The sequence below is a fragment of the Hibiscus syriacus genome, unplaced genomic scaffold (genome assembly GCF_006381635.1).
Source record: "Hibiscus syriacus cultivar Baekdansim isolate YM2019G1 unplaced genomic scaffold, ASM638163v2 tig00110989_pilon, whole genome shotgun sequence".
Taxonomy (NCBI): Eukaryota; Viridiplantae; Streptophyta; class Magnoliopsida; order Malvales; family Malvaceae; genus Hibiscus; species Hibiscus syriacus.
The window spans coordinates 206,059-222,145 of NW_024062943.1; the positions used below are offsets into that span (position 1 = coordinate 206,059).

General features: G+C 34.5%; 3 protein-coding genes across 3 annotated transcripts; 2 read left to right on the plus strand and 1 right to left on the minus strand.

Annotated features, from left to right (window-relative positions):
- Positions 1-1,075: 1,075 nt before the first annotated feature.
- LOC120149160 lies at positions 1,076-2,049 on the minus strand. Its single transcript, XM_039162047.1, has 2 exons — positions 2,044-2,049; positions 1,076-1,792 (listed from the first exon to the last, which is right to left on the minus strand). Exons 1-2 carry the CDS (start codon positions 2,047-2,049, stop codon positions 1,076-1,078), a joined length of 723 nt encoding a protein of 240 aa, XP_039017978.1.
- Positions 2,050-2,475: 426 nt separating this feature from the next.
- Positions 2,476-3,814, plus strand: LOC120149161 (histidine kinase 3-like). The gene is made up of 4 exons (XM_039162048.1): positions 2,476-2,998; positions 3,157-3,207; positions 3,317-3,374; positions 3,705-3,814. The coding sequence occupies exons 1-4, from the start codon at positions 2,522-2,524 to the stop codon at positions 3,812-3,814; spliced, it is 696 nt and encodes a 231-aa protein (XP_039017979.1). The 5' UTR covers positions 2,476-2,521.
- A 529-nt stretch (positions 3,815-4,343) lies between these two features.
- Positions 4,344-5,767, plus strand: LOC120149177 (nuclear transport factor 2B). Its single transcript, XM_039162060.1, has 2 exons — positions 4,344-4,711; positions 5,431-5,767. The coding sequence occupies exons 1-2, from the start codon at positions 4,418-4,420 to the stop codon at positions 5,503-5,505; spliced, it is 369 nt and encodes a 122-aa protein (XP_039017991.1). The 5' UTR covers positions 4,344-4,417; the 3' UTR covers positions 5,506-5,767.
- Positions 5,768-16,087: the final 10,320 nt, after the last annotated feature.

Here is a 16,087-nt window from a genome sequence, read left to right on the forward strand (position 1 = left end):
TGATCTAATCTCTTAATTTCACTAAAATAAATAATAAAATGCTAAGATTTTTTTAATTGTTGTGTTTGATAAATATTTAACCTAATCTCTTAATCCACAGGCGCATAAGACTCATGGTTCTATTAGTCAAAACGGTCAGTGGACTTCAAGGGCTAGGTTGATGCCCTTAAACAACTTTGAGGGCTAAATTGATTCCAAAAAATATAGGGGTGAAAATGATAAATTGAATCTAATACAGGGGCAAAAGCAGCGCTTAAGTCATTAATGTTTAATTAATAGTTTAAATATTTTTATCAGTTTTTCTTAAATTATTTTAACTCTTTGTTTATATTATTTAATAGTATTAGTCAAAGAGAAAACAGAACATGGTCGGCAATGGCCTAACACTTGTTAGACAATTTGAAGTGCATATATATATATATAGTTTGAGATGAATATAAAATAGTATTAGTGAAAGATTCTTAAATCATTTCATATAAATGTTCATACACTTATGCAAATTTTGTGCTAACATATTAGACCTCAAAAGATAACAACAATCCTCAATAATTTGTACATACAACAAAATTTAAATTGAACTAAACATGGTGCCCTAATTTTTTTCTTAATTATTATTAAAATATCATCAAAACTCTTTGTTACCTTTAATCTAACCACTGCTACCTTGCCGACCCAATAAATTAATTGAGGCCTTGTGTCTATTGATGCAAACATGAGTTTTTGTTTATCATTAACGAATCTAAATTGTATTTAATCACTTTATTAGTTAAGTTCCAAGTGTCCAAAGTCATAAGTTAGTTGAAAAATAACGAAGGGAAATGTATTTGATTAAGCCCACAAGCTTGTGGGAGGATGGTATCGGATGTAATGAAGAGAGATAGACCGGGTGTGGTCCTGTGCGATGATCCGTGTTTTATAATTAATTATATTTTCTAACACATGTTTAAAATATGCATTAAAAGATCCTAATATCATTGGTATGTTTCAGGTTCGAAAAAGAAATATAATTTTTTGGATAATCAATCTATTCATCCAAAGAGAGCAACAAGCTGCTACAAGTTACAATTACAACCAATTACATGAGTTCCCAATCAATGCAAAGTTGTCTATTTACATTATCCACTCTATTCATATCGTGCCTATACAATTTTGTTCTAACAGCTCCTTTTATAATATCTACAATTGTATCAGGCGAACGCGACAATCCCCTAAAAATACGATAGTTGCGTTCTTCCCATGTAAAATAAACGAATCCAGTCCATGCTAGTTTTAGAATGTGAACTAACAAGGATTTACCTTTCCAATTGCAAGCCATCCAGCCAAGCAAGTCATCCCAGCTAGAATCCTGCTGTTGCAACCTACAAGCATGCAAAATGGAATCCCAAACTGCTTTCGAATAAGAACATTCCAAGAACAGGTGATTTCTTGATTCCAGTCCAGCACCACAAAGTCTGCAACCAAGGTCTGTCATCACGCCAAACCTAGCCAATCTATCTTTGGTAGACAACCTATCAAGGATTGCCATCCAAGTGATCAGAGAATATTTAGGGACATGAGCAGGAAACCAGATTAGCCGATGCCATATCACCTTATCCTTTCTTTCTCGGATTCTGTCCCAAATCCAACCACCCTTAACCTGTGCCCAGTTTACAGAAGCAAGAAACAGAGCACTGGCCTCCTCGCGAAGCTTGATCAACTTCCTTAGTATCCAGCTGAAATGGGGTTTATTCCCAACACTCCAATAATCCTCTGCTTGATCAAGCTTGGCTGAAGAAATATAATTGTCATACTGCTACAGTATAAAATGAAATGTTAAATTACATACTTTTGTAAAGCATTGAATTATTATTATTTTATGGGTGTCGTGAATAATATGGATAGAGATAAATGGCTTATGGTAGCAGACATTTCCACAACCTTTTTTTTCACAGATTCTTAGTGTCATCTTTTAAGTACATAGTAAGATTTACTTTGTGTTAAATCTTATTTTAGCTTCATAGATCTCTACAGGAGGATGTTGTTATTTGGGTCCAACATTAATACCTGCATATTTGATTGTTGTCTTTGCTACTTGATTTTAGTAATTAAGTATTTTCTTTCAGATTCTGTTGCCTCTGAGGGCAGATTATGTTTAGCTAAATTTTCATTGATTTGTTATATAATTTTTTGGAATCCTTTGTTTTCTGGACAAGTTTGGCTCATTCTTCTTGTTCAGGACTTTGGGTGCTTGCTATAAAATTGAAACTCTGAACCTTGGGGGATTCTTTTTTCCTTTTTATTGTAATTGTGGAAAAAGATTCATCATCTTCTTCAATTCCAGGTCTTATATGAATTATCTTGCATTGCGCAGATAAGATTACATCTTTTGTTTCTTTTTCTTTCCAATCAATCTCTGCCTTCTAGTCAATTTGGAGATTTTCTGGTGATGTTGGATTTTATTAAGTTTTTATAGATTTGACAATTGGGTTACTGTATATCCTTAGTTGTTAATTGGTCACTGTTTCTTGGATGAGTCTGCTCCATGTTTTTTGGGTTTGGTTTAAAGGTGGGACATCTGGTTTGGATGTTATGTTGTTTGATAACATCGACGATCTCGATGAACTGGTTCATTAATGGTGAATTTAAGGACCCCAAGGGTGTCCTCCTTGGTGATAGTGGTAGCAAGATGTGGTTCAAATGTTGGGATGAAATCTTTAAATTTCAGCTTCAAGATCCACTATCAGTACTACCAGTATATTGGTTCCAAGAGAGTTTGCAAGTCATGGTGGAGAGAGCTCTTATTTTCATGGATAATTGGTTGGACCTTGGCTTCCATTTGGATCTTCTGTTGTATGAGCTCTCTCGCTACCGAAAGAGCAACGAGACGCTAGCGAGCATGTGTGATGAGAGAGATAGGATGTTGCAGGATCAGTTTAATGTAAGCATGAACCATATCCAGGCTATGTCTATTTTGATCTCAACTTTTAACCATGGGAAAACCCCATCTGCTATTGACCAGGTAAGCCGTATGCTCTTCTTGGAACTTTTAGATAGGATCATAGAACTATTTGAGATAGATAATTAAGTGCTTGCTAGCCATTGTTCAGTGTTTTACATTATGAATTATGATCACTTGTGTTTTAGTCGATGATGGAAACTCACTTCAAGAACCTGTAGAGGACTTTTGCGAGGTACACCCAACGAATGCTTTCGAGAGGCCCCTCACAAGTGGTGTAGCATATGCCATAAGGGTGCTCCACTCTGAACGGAACAATTCGAAAGGCAACAGGGTTGGACTATTAAGAGGATGAATAATCTTGAACCATCTCCAATTCAGGAAGAATATGCTCCTGTTAGATTTGCCCTGGATATCGTTTCACATGTGATTTCTCTTGGTATGCTGTCAGGAAAGGTGAATTCCTTTACCTTCTTCTAAAAAGGTTCTTGTGATTCCTTTACTAGCCATGTTCCATAGCGATAAATTTCACTGAAAGTTATGCTATTTCTGATTAAGCAAAACAGAACTGGAGTTATTTTTTATCACTTCCTAGTTTGGAGCAGTATGAAGAATTTTCAATCTATTAAGACCCTTAACACTAGTTGAATAAAAATATTTTTACTTTCTTTTATATCAACAGAAGGATAGTCAGAACGTGTTACATGCAAGAAGATCGGGAAAAGGGGTGCTAACAGCTCCTTTTAGGTAGTTATTTTGACATTTGCAGTCTACAAGAGGGATCTTCCCTCAAATGCAACTCCTAACGAGAGGATTCAGGCAACCGACGGCTATGTTTTCGTTACAAACAATTGCATATTAAACCCTAAACCCTATTAGACAAACTAATAATTGATTATACAATATAAAAATTGTTCATGTATCAACAAATTTTACCTTAATAATAAAATATTTAAAGTGACGTATGAAATTGAACAGAAACTCATGGAACTCAAATGGTGACTACAAACTGCATCAACTGTTGCATATTAAAGTATAAAATTAAGATATAATATTAAAAATAATAAAAATTTAAAGTACAAAAGTAAATCAAAATTAAGTATAATTCCAAAACTTATAATGCTAGACTTGGCTCTTGGCACTTTATAAAATTAAATTATTTAATATTAAAGTTCTAATAGAAAAAAATGAAAAGAAAGGTAAACAATTAGATGACCAAAATAAAAAAAAGTAATATGTTGGTGATTATTGATGTAATTTACTCAAAAGAATACGCAGGCAGCCACTGTTTGATAACTTTTATGATTCAAAATGAACCGTTAGATCAATCATCCAATAATTGGGGGGGGGGGGGGGCACACTCTCTCCTACATTCTCTCGCCAGTCGCCTCTCAAATCTTCATCCATTTGGCTGCTGCTTTGTTCTCTTTCGTCTCGTGAATTTGAAGCCGCCGCCCAAATTCATTATATTAAAGAAAAAAAATGGACCCAGATTCAGTAGCGAAGGCCTTCGTCGAGCACTACTACTCCACATTCGATGCGAACCGGGCCGGTTTAGCCAATCTCTACCAGGAAGGTTCCATGTTGACCTTCGAAGGTCAGAAGATCCAGGGCTCTCAGAACATCGTCGCTAAGCTCACCAGCCTTCCTTTCCAGCAGTGTAAGCACAATATCACCACCGTCGATTGCCAGCCTTCCGGCTCCGGCGGCATGCTCGTCTTCGTCAGTGGTAACCTTCAACTCGCCGGCGAACAGCATGCTCTCAAGTTCAGCCAGGTAATTTTCCCAGCCTCTGCATCGTTTCCTTTTTCTTTTGTTAGGATTTTAATGTTTACTTATCTGATCGATCTACGTCTAATCTATGTTGTCACTGTTGATTCCATCGAGTATACATTTCGTGTTAATTTCGCGATGCAATTATTACTGGAACCTTTGTTGATGTTTTGATCTGACGCAAGTTGAAGTGGCAATTATACTGTGATGTTTATAACCCTTAGTGCCCATCGGATATACTTAAGATAATAAGATTACATTTCCAGGGATTGCACGTTTTTCGTTAATTTTGAATCTACATTGATTGTATTAAGAAGGATAGTTAGTTTAGATAAATTTTTTTATTAACCTAGAGTAAGTACAAGCATCTGTTTTCTAAGCATTGGTCTTCGCTCAATGGTTGGATAGTCTAGATACCTGATTTCATATAATATTGCCATGAATACGTTTTGGAAAGATGTGGATATTTTATTTTTGATCGGCCATCTATCCAATGAACCTGCTGCATTTTTATCGCCCTGGACTGCACTTTCATGTTCATAGTCGGTTAATTGTACCTCTCATATCTCCGGAAATATGTTCCGAAGACACACTTTTAAGAACAACGCCTCTGCCCACTGTGCGTCCAGAGTCGGTGGGCTCACCCTAAAATCCGAATTTTCTTCAGTTAGGTATTTATTTTATTAATTGTGTTCACCCTAATTGTTGCATTTTGCTCTCAGATGTTTCATTTGAAGCCAACACCTCAAGGAAGCTTCTATGTGTTGAATGACATATTCAGGTTGAACTATGCTTGAAGACGAATGGATGTCGATACAATGTCGAGTTTTTAAAACACGTTTGCTTATTTTTGGCATCTTGAATGAAAATTGGAAAATTCTTGTGTTGCTTATGTTTCATTGTGGTCATTTCTCTCCATATTTCCGTGACTTCTTTGTTGTGATTGGTTGAATTTGTTATCTTATGTTTTGGATGTTTGATTATAAATTTTAGTCAAGCTTATGGCTTTCAGAAACAGATTTTCCATCAATGAATCATAGATATATGCAATTGTATGATTAATATGAATGGCCTATGTTTCATTGTGTCAATAAAAGTTTGATCTCTCGAATCCTCTCTGATTATAGTTGAAATTCGAAATAATGTTATATTACCATATTTCACTACTACTTAGTACTTGCATCTCAAAAAAGATGATAAAAAGGTCTGCATCAAGCTCTTTCTTGGCCACAGATTCGAACCGGGACAAGAGTTGCCATTGTTAAAACCTTCTATGGCTCATTGCCCTTCACCACTCGATCCCATGTGTGGAAACTCAACGTTAGGAAGCTCAGGTATTTCAGCTGAATTCTGGGTAGGGCGCTAATTGAGTTGAGCAGTTCGAGTTTGGTTAGATCAAAATTTGGTCTATGCTCGACTTGATTTAGTTTGATTGAGAATCAAGTTTGACGTGACACTTTAACGAGTTGAGTTGATTAAGGTCTAACTCGACTTGATAAATTTGCAAACAACACATTATTTTCTTTTATAATTTTTGAAGGTATTAATTACCTTATTTTTAAGATTGATTATGTATTAGGGTCGTTCATGGATGGTTAATCATACATTTTAGCTTAAACAATTGGTTAACTGTTATAATGATTATAAAATTTCTTTAACCGTAACCTAACTGCTAAGAAACGGTTAACTGTTGACGGTTCGGTTATAAATTAACCTACTATTAATCTATTACAAATTTTCAAAACTGGTAGCATTTAATATATTTATATCGATGTAAGTATGTTCATCTCCCAATATTTGGTACCTAATTATATTGATACTTGATACATATTTACACCGATGTGACTATGTTTTTGTATTTTCAAAGAAATAAAAATTAAAATCAATAAAAATATATATTAAATTATTTATGTGAAATTTTTATTAAAAATATATAAATTAAAAATAATAGAAAAATTATAATTTTATAAAATTTCATGTAAATATTTAACTAATAGTTCAATACACCATCAAAGTTTGAAAGATAAGTCTTTAACAAACATAAAATAAACACGAAAACTCAAAACTCTAGGATCAAATCACCTATGTCGAGGTTTTCATCGATTTCCTCCAAAATAAAATATGACTCATTAATCAAAATTGTAGGTGGATTAATTGTTAAACCTTTCATTTCTATATTTCAAAACATAAAACAAGTTAGAATTAAAATATAATATAATGGAAGATAAAAAATTATAAATTAGATTATAATTTACGAAGAATGACTAATCATCTTCTAAACCTTAAAACTCAAGAAGACTTTCATATATTATAAGAGGATCTCGAGATTGATGTATCTAACCTTGTGAATAAGAGCTTTCACTATTCTTGGAGTTAAGGAAGTGCAGAAAGAATCAAGAACTCGACCTCTTCTGCAAAATGCAGACTCAGAAGCAACAATAGAAACTGGAATAGCTAGCACATCTCGAACCATTCGGATAATAACATGGTATCTCTTTTGTGACTCACTCCATCTTAAAATATTAAAATTGGGATAATTGGGTTCAACTTCTTCACTCAAGTATTTCTCCAACTCAGTTTTTATCACAAATTCCTAAAAGTCCCTTTGTCATTATGTACATATTATAGTAATGTTGTTGCACATCAATCTTTTTATCATTAGTTTCCGTGCCATGAAGTGTTATAGTTAAAGTAGTAGTAGTACTTGATTCTTCATTCTTCGTCTTGAAGTAAGGGATTGTATCGCATAAAACTAGAGTTTTTAGAATGACTTTTATGATGGATAGCAAGATATTAGTATTTTCTACATCATAAGTATCAATCAAAATCTATTAAAAAAAACTCCATTTATGTCTTGGATCAAGTAGTAAAGCAACAATAATAAAATATTGATATTATCAATATTTTCCAATATTTATCATGTTTGGCCTTCATTTGATGAGTCATCCTTTAATACTTTCACTATCGTGACCACAATAGCTAGAGATCAAGTCTCTAACTTCAATTTTTTGAGGTACATAAGAGTTACCTGTCACATAAAGACACCTTGACATCTTCAATGTAGCCTCAAAAAAAATCTACAAGAAAGGTAAAAAAGTTTCAACACTTTCTCAACCATTGTCATCGGATACACCAAAATGCCTCCTTAACTCTTTATAATATGCGCCATTCTTAGTGTACAAGTTATCAAAAGCTTTCTTATACTTCAAAGTAGATTTGAGAATTAAGAATGTAGAATTCCACCTTGTTTCAACATCTAAAAAAGCAAGACTTTAACTTGTAATATTTTTTTCCCTCTATGCAAGCATTTAATTTTTGAAGTCTACAAAAATCTCACAACACAACTGATTAGTGCTTAAATTAGTTAATATTTTGTTGATAATTACTACTTGATTAGTCGATTTAAGTTGTTTATTTGGGCATTTTTGTTCATTTTCTATGTAGGGCAGTGGATTACAGAAATGATGCTAAAATAGATGAAATTATGTAACTTTTTATTTTCTAGAATCAACGTCGGCTTAGTGGGAATGAATTGGGGCATGACTATGTCTAATGTGGCATCTAGTCAATATATTCTAGAAGGACCAATTAGCATTCTCGTGGAGACATGAGACTCAGCCACACATCCAAAGTTTAAATTAAGATTTTATCTTTGTTTTTAAAAACTATCTTTTATTTTTATGATTAAGTTTTGAATATTTTCCAAGAATTATCTTTTGTAATTTATTTCTACAATTTTAGGGTTTTAAGCTAGTATAAACACCGCATCGGGGTGAACTGAAAATCATATATCTCATATCTCGAATTCTTTAATTCCTTTCTTTAGTTTTTATAAAATTTATTTTCTTTTTACTTTTTCTTTTCTTTATTTTTCTTTACAAGCTTTCTTTATTTTTAAAATTCTAATTATGGTTTATACCATGCTTAGCTAAGTTTTTCATAAGCCAAAGGCTGAAGCGATGACTCAATTTTGATCGTGAGAATTGAAAAGCACCTCATACCCTTCGGGTTACATTTTCAGTTTTCTGGAATCAAAGATCGTCAATCGACCATCCTTTTACAATAAAAACACTTTTTCTTCAAAAAGAGTTTGTTGGATTAATTGTGGTTTTGGTTAACAGTTGGGAGGAAGGATCAAATTGTAGCACATTCGACTTCCTGTGAACACACTTGGCGGCAGTCCACTAAGAGAAACTAAAATTGGGTTCAATTCTCATTGAGACGCTATAATCCGACTCAGGTTTTTCCAAAACCAAAACAATGTTGGGATTAACAAACGATTGTTGTGGTTAGTCCATATAAGGAATGAAATCCAAAGATTGATTTTAGATGATTGGTTAATTGAGAGAAAAACAAGTTATAGGGGTTGGGCCTTGTAGACTGTAACCGACGTGAATCCGAAGCTAAAATGATATTCAATGATCAGTTGGAATTGAGACAAAAGCTTAAGCCTGAGGCTGATTTTTATCAATAGAATTTTCATCTTAATTTTATTTAATTCGATTTCTTTATTAAATCTTTCATTTTCTTTACAAACATCTCAATAAACCCCTTTTATTTTTCTTTACAATTCACACCAGATCAAAAACCAAGAACCAAATTATCGAAAACTTCCTTAGTCCATACGGATCGACCCTTACTCTCTCTATATTATCTTTTTTATACTTTATTTTTAAGATTGAGGAATAATTATTTGACATAGAAATGATGCGTGTCAAATTGGCACCTACCATCAATCCAATACTCAAAACTGACGCTGCACCTAACGCTGATTACACATCGCCAGTACCTATGGGCGATTGCACCATTCACGGGTTGGTCGCGACTCTTGCGATTCAACAACCTTTCTGCACCACATTTCATCAAGTAAAAACTTCGTTTAAACTAAAAATTGGAGTTGATTCATCTTCTTCCTACCTTCCACGGACATCCTAGTGAGAACCAACATAAATATCTCTCAGAGTTCCATATGGTTTGTTCCAGCATGAAACCGCAGGGAGTATCCGATGACCAAATTAAACTGAGAGTTTTTCCATTTTCTTTATCTGGTTTAGCAAAATAATGTTTATTTTATTTACCTATGAATTCAATTAACACAAGGGTTGATTTAAATCGTATTTTTCTTGACAAGATTTTTCTAGCAACAAAAGCAAGCGAATTGAGAATAAGCATCATGGGAATTAAAAAAAAAGACGGGGAATCACTTTATGACTACTGGGAGTGATTCAAGAAGGTTTGTGCAAGTTGTTCGTATCATGAATTAACCGAACAAACGCTTCTCCAATATTTTTACAAAGGGCTGCTTCCCATGGAGATTAAAATGATTGATGCTGTTAGCGGAGGAACTCTCGTAATATGACCCCAAACATAACAAGAGAAGTAATCTCGACGATGAAATCCAACTCTTAACAGTTTGGCTCTATAAGTGAACTGATAGGGAAGCGGTGACCGGCTAATGAACGTTGGTCTTGTTGAAGAATCAAACCTAGAAAGCTCTAGACTCGATAAAGAAATCAAAATATTTCCCTTGTGAAGGTGGATGGCAAAGGTGATGATAGTGAGGATGTATTTGTGGAAAATAGATAGATAATGTCCTATTGAGCCCTCCTAGTCGCAATGAAAAGGAAAACACAATAATATGACTCTAACCAACCCTCCTAGTCGCGATGAAAAGGCAAGTTGGAGTATAAAGATTAATCTCTCTAACAAGAACTTAAAATAACTCCAGAAGAAAAAGCTTCGAAGGTACAAGGCAATCAACACTTGTAAAAACGAACTCTCGTTGTATTATTAATCAAAGAAATCTGATTTAGAAAGTTGAGTGAAGTCTGCTTTATATAGGGGTGAGTTCTAAAGGTCCTAAATAACTAATGAATATAATAATAACAAATTAAACATGTCTTAACTCTAATTCCTAATAAAATAATAATAATAACTAAAAATAATGTTTTAACTCAACCTTAATTCCTAATAAAATAATAACTCTAATCCTAAAAGATAATGCATCATCCTATATTAAATTATATTACAAATAATCAATATAAATATTGAAAATTCGTAATATTTAAAAAAAAATCATGTATTAATCTCGTATAGGAATTTCTGCATGCGTTGTCTTCAGTAAAATGAATGTATCTTGAGTTCCCGATATCGAATTGATGCGATTCAAGAACCGTTGGAAATATAAGAGACAGATGATTGTATCTCCAGAAGATATGTTAACCGGATAACAACTGGATCCCCTTCAAAAGGTTGTTGTAAATCTACTGCTATTAGACCCTTACGGATGAATGCTTGAACTGCGATTTGAAGCTTGTCTTTAAGAAGTTTGGTCCAGCCTTGTGTGATAGGGCCAGGTGGTATAGTAAATTCATCATCCTTAGCTTTAGGGCATTTGGTGCATGTATCATGAACCCATCCGACATGTTCACGAGGTAAGTAATGTTTCCCTTAAAAATAAAATCGACAAATTAATTGACATAGTTAATGCTCTTATCGCAGGTAAGAATGGACCAGCAAAAGTATGTGATATATGCACTATACCGGATCATCCAACAGACTTCTACCCGATGCTACATGAAGAGACAAACGCACAAGTTAATGCCGTTAGGATTTTTCCGAGACCTCCCTAGAGGCCTTACAACTCTTACGCCAATACATACAACATGGGGTAGAGAGATAATCCAAACTTCAGTTATGCACAAATCCCAAGGCCTAATTGAGGCTATCAACAGAGACCACCTCCACAACAACCTTATCAGCTGCAGAAATCATTGCTTGAGTTGGTCATGGAAAAATTGGCTCTATCCCAGGAAAAGTTCCAGAATCACACCGAGTCACACTTACAAGAGATAGACAATCAAATTAGTCAGTTGGCTCAGGCTATGGGGCACTTAGAATATAGGTGCTATCACCCTCCGAAGTGAACAATTATCAAACAACCAATCCTGGAGAAGTTAGCGCAGAATCCCATAAAAAAGAAGAAAAATTGAAATCCCATAGGGAAGAAATAACAATAGGCGTAAACTCCTAAAGGAGAAGTGAGAATGGCGCATGATCCTAGAGAAAGGAGAAAAAAGATTAACAATCTGATCTGGTGCCATCTCCTTATGATTTTCAGCCTCCTTTTCCCTCAAGATTTGCAAAAAGAGATAAACAGGTCGAGGAGAAAGATATTTGGGATGTTTTTCAAAAGATATAAATCAACTTATTAATTGATTGATTTATATAAATTTTTGTAGAGATTTATTTATGAGATAATCAATAATTCTTCCGGTTTAATTTATTTCATTAATAATATTTGAATTCTTTACTCAAAAACTATAATATTTCATCTAATTTAATCAAGTAATAGTTAGTATCAGACACAAATATTCCTATTCTTAAATCAATATATGTATAATGGAGTATGTAAAAGATTTACTTTAGATAACTGTTTACGTATCCATATACACTTTGAATTTGGAGGGTTTATTTTATAAGCTTTGAAATTTAATATCCCCACTGAGGAAAGAGTTTTTGGATTGATTTACACGTGCAATTACTTTATGTTATGGGTCATTTTCATGCTTAAATGTGACTCAAAACCCATATTCAAACTAGTCTTCTAGGTTAAGCATGCTCCTATTTATTTATTGTCATGTCGAATAAAGAAAAGAGAAAATAACCTCAGTGACCAAAAATGTCTTATAATATACGATTTTAACCAAGTTTTTTTGGATTTGCCAAAATGACCAACTAAATCGCAATGCGATCGATAATTCGCAACGCGATCTCCAGTATCGCAAATCAGTTTCCAGATTCGCAACGCGATTCTGACTATCGTATTGCGATTTCCCAAATTCGCGTTGCGATTTTCCTAATTCGCAATGTGAATATGTAAATCGCAACGCGGATTTGGAAAATCGCAATGCGATTACGTAAATTGCAATGCGATTACGTAAATCGCAATGCGATTACGTAAATCGCAATGCGAATACGTAAATCGCAATGCGATTATGTAAATCGCAATGCGAATACGTAAATCGCAATGCGAATCTGTAAATCGCAACGAGATTCTGACTATCGCAATACTGAATTTCAAATTTGCAACTCGATTTCTGAATTCGCAACATGTTTTAATTTCGCAACACAAATGTTTTGGGTATATAACTACGCAACAGCAGCAACTCAGAACCTAAATCCCTAAATCGCAACTCATTTCATCTCCATCTATCACTCTCTCCGGCGACATCCGTTCCTATATCCAACGACATCCTTCCCCATCCGGCAACAAGTTTTAGTTTCGCAGCTCGTTTGTTTAGCAAATTAATTTACAATAATGAAATCATATAATGTTGATCATGTTTGGATAGATTTGTGTTTTGGAGGGTCATGGGAGAATGTTCATGGTGTTTTACAATATATGCCTTTACCCATGAATCTTCAACTAAAACTGTCATTAAAAAAGTTAACTTATGAAACTCTAATGTTACGTGTTACAAATAAATTGAATTTAGAGCCCCTAACTGGATTTAGGCTATCTTATCAGAGAAATGGTAAAGTTTATTTGTTAACCGACAATGAAGATGTTGAACGATTCATTGCTTACATTAGTGTTTCAAGTGATGATGTTACATTGTATGTTGTTGAACCTAGAAGTAGTGAAGTTGGGTCAGTAGCGGGTAGTAATCAACTAAGTTTTTCAACCCCAGTTTATGGCGCTCTAAATTTAATGGTTCCACCACAATTTCATCACCAAGTAAATATTGTTTCACCACATTTACAATACCAAACACAATCTCAAAACCCACAACCTTTCCCTAATCCAAATCTCAATCAACTTTCAGCACCAAATTCCGGTTTTCGTATTGACCAGTTAGACGATGATGAGCCAACAAAAAAAATTGTGAGTACTAGTCAGTATTCGAAATTTGATCTTGGTCAATACCCGGACTTTGATCTTGGTCAATACTCGGATTTTGATGATTTTTAGAAGAAGAAACAGACCCTGCGTGTTATAATTTTGATATTGGTCAATACCCGAATTTTGATGATGAAACAGCCGTTACCGAGGAAGATGTTGTTGATGATAATGAGGAGGAAGTTACGACTGTAAATGAACATGTTGAACATCTATTCTGTAATTCATATAACACTGAAGAAGAAAAAGAAGAAGAAGAAATCCCCAAAGAAAAGTCCCCGAAGAAAATGCCACGGGAGTATAACTGGAATATGCCAGAATTACTTCAGATACCAGAAGAAGAGTTGGTAAAGATAGCAGTTGATTGTTACACAAAAATTATTCATATCAAGAAAGATGATTGTTTTGATACAAAGGAAGACTTGAAGATAGCTTTGTATACAAAATGTGTGGAAGATGGCTATCAACTAAAAGTTAACAAATCAAGCAAAGATCGTTTCGAAACAAGGTGTATGATTGACAAAAACTGTATGTGGCGTATGATTGCAAAGAGGATAAAAGATTAAGAAATGTTTCAAGTTAGGACTTTTATTGATAAACATACATGTTCAAGAACCCAAGTTTTTCCTCACCATAGACAGGCAAACAAAAAGGTGTTGGGTGGTTTTCTGGCTGAGTTAATGTTTTTGAATGGTAGGGTATATCGGGGACATGAAATTATGACTGACATGAATGCTCGGTTCAAGATTAGTATCTCATATTCTCAAGCTTGGAGAGCCAAATGTTATGCCTTGGAATTGTTGCGGGGGTCGCCAGAAGCATCGTTTGCCCAACTGCCGGCTTATTGTCACAATTTAAAGCTGAAAAATCCTGGGTCGGTAACTCATATCAAAACATATAGAGATGGACGCTTTGAGTTACTGTTTATCACCATTGGTGCTGCGGTTAGTAAATCAATATAATTTTGTTGACTCATTTTTGTTAGTTACATGCATTTCACATTTAAATGATTATATTTCTTGTGTATATGATTTTGTAGATTTGTTCATTTATTAATTGCATGAGCCAGTTATTATAGTTGACGGAGCACATTTAAAAGGTCGATACCTTGGAGTAAACTTATTAGCAGTAGCCATGGATGCTAACAATGGGATACTGCCAATAGCTTACGGGGTTGGCAAATCTGAAACCTCTGATTCATGGACATGGTTTATGGGGCATCTTAGGGATTGCATAGGTCCTATTAGCAATCTGACAATCATATCCGATAGGGCAAACTCAATTGACAACGATGTTTGAAGGTGTTTCCCAGATGCTTTTCATGGACTTTGTGGTGTTCATTTGTATAGAAATCTAAAATCAAGGTCTGCTGGTATAAAAGATCACAAATGGACATACTAGAAGGCTGTAAAAGCTTATCGGGAAGTGGATTTTAATAAGCATATAAACTATTTAAGACGTGTTTTGCCTCAGTGTGCTCAAACACTAGAAGATGTCGGGTTTGAAAGATGGTCAAGAGTACATCAACTTGGAGCAAGATATGGTTTCATGACGTCTAATAGTGCAGAATCAATCAACGCTCTAAGTCGTCATTCCCGGAAATTACCCATTACTATGTTAATGGAGTTTTTTCGAGCCTCTATTCAACAGTGGTACTACAAGAAAAGAAACCATGCATGTATTATTTCTTTAAATTCGTAACTTATCATATATTTTACTAAGTATTATATATTTAAATTTATAGGAACATTGGAACATCGTGTTACACTAGGGACAGAAAAAAAGATAACGAAACGTGTTGTGAAGTCAACGTCATGGAGAGTTGAACCATGTTCAAACACTTTGTTTGAAGTACTGGATAATAACTGAAATGGGCTTGTCGATCTAAATGCAAAGACGTGTAGTTGTATGAAATGGCAAACATCTGGTTATCCGTGTGGCCATGTTATAAAAGTTTCTCTTCATCTAAACCAAGATGATTCAAGCGCATATGCTATTGATTGCTACACTACAGAAGTATATCGACAGACTTATGGCGAGATTGTCTACCCTATTCCACATCTTTCTGAGTGGGACATACCAGATGACTTACAAACAGTTTTGCCACCAGTCATGGACAGAAGGCTACCTGGCCGACCAAAAAGTCACGATCGTATACCGTCTAAGGGTGAAGAGAAGAAGAGATCGACATGTAGTCGGTGCAAGGAAAGTGGTCATACAAGGTTGACATGTGGATCACCAGTGCCATCACAATCATCTTTTCCTCTACCAAAATATGGATCCTTATCAAAATCCCAATCACAACCGGCTTCACCTTTTGGGACTGTTAACTTAGGTGATTTTTAAATGTAAACGTTGTATTATGTGTATATTATGTGTGAACTTTTAACATTTTCAGTTAGGCATGTATTAGTAACTTGAGTTTGAACATTGCTATGATATGTTTAGTTGTTATCACTTATTAGACATTCATTTGA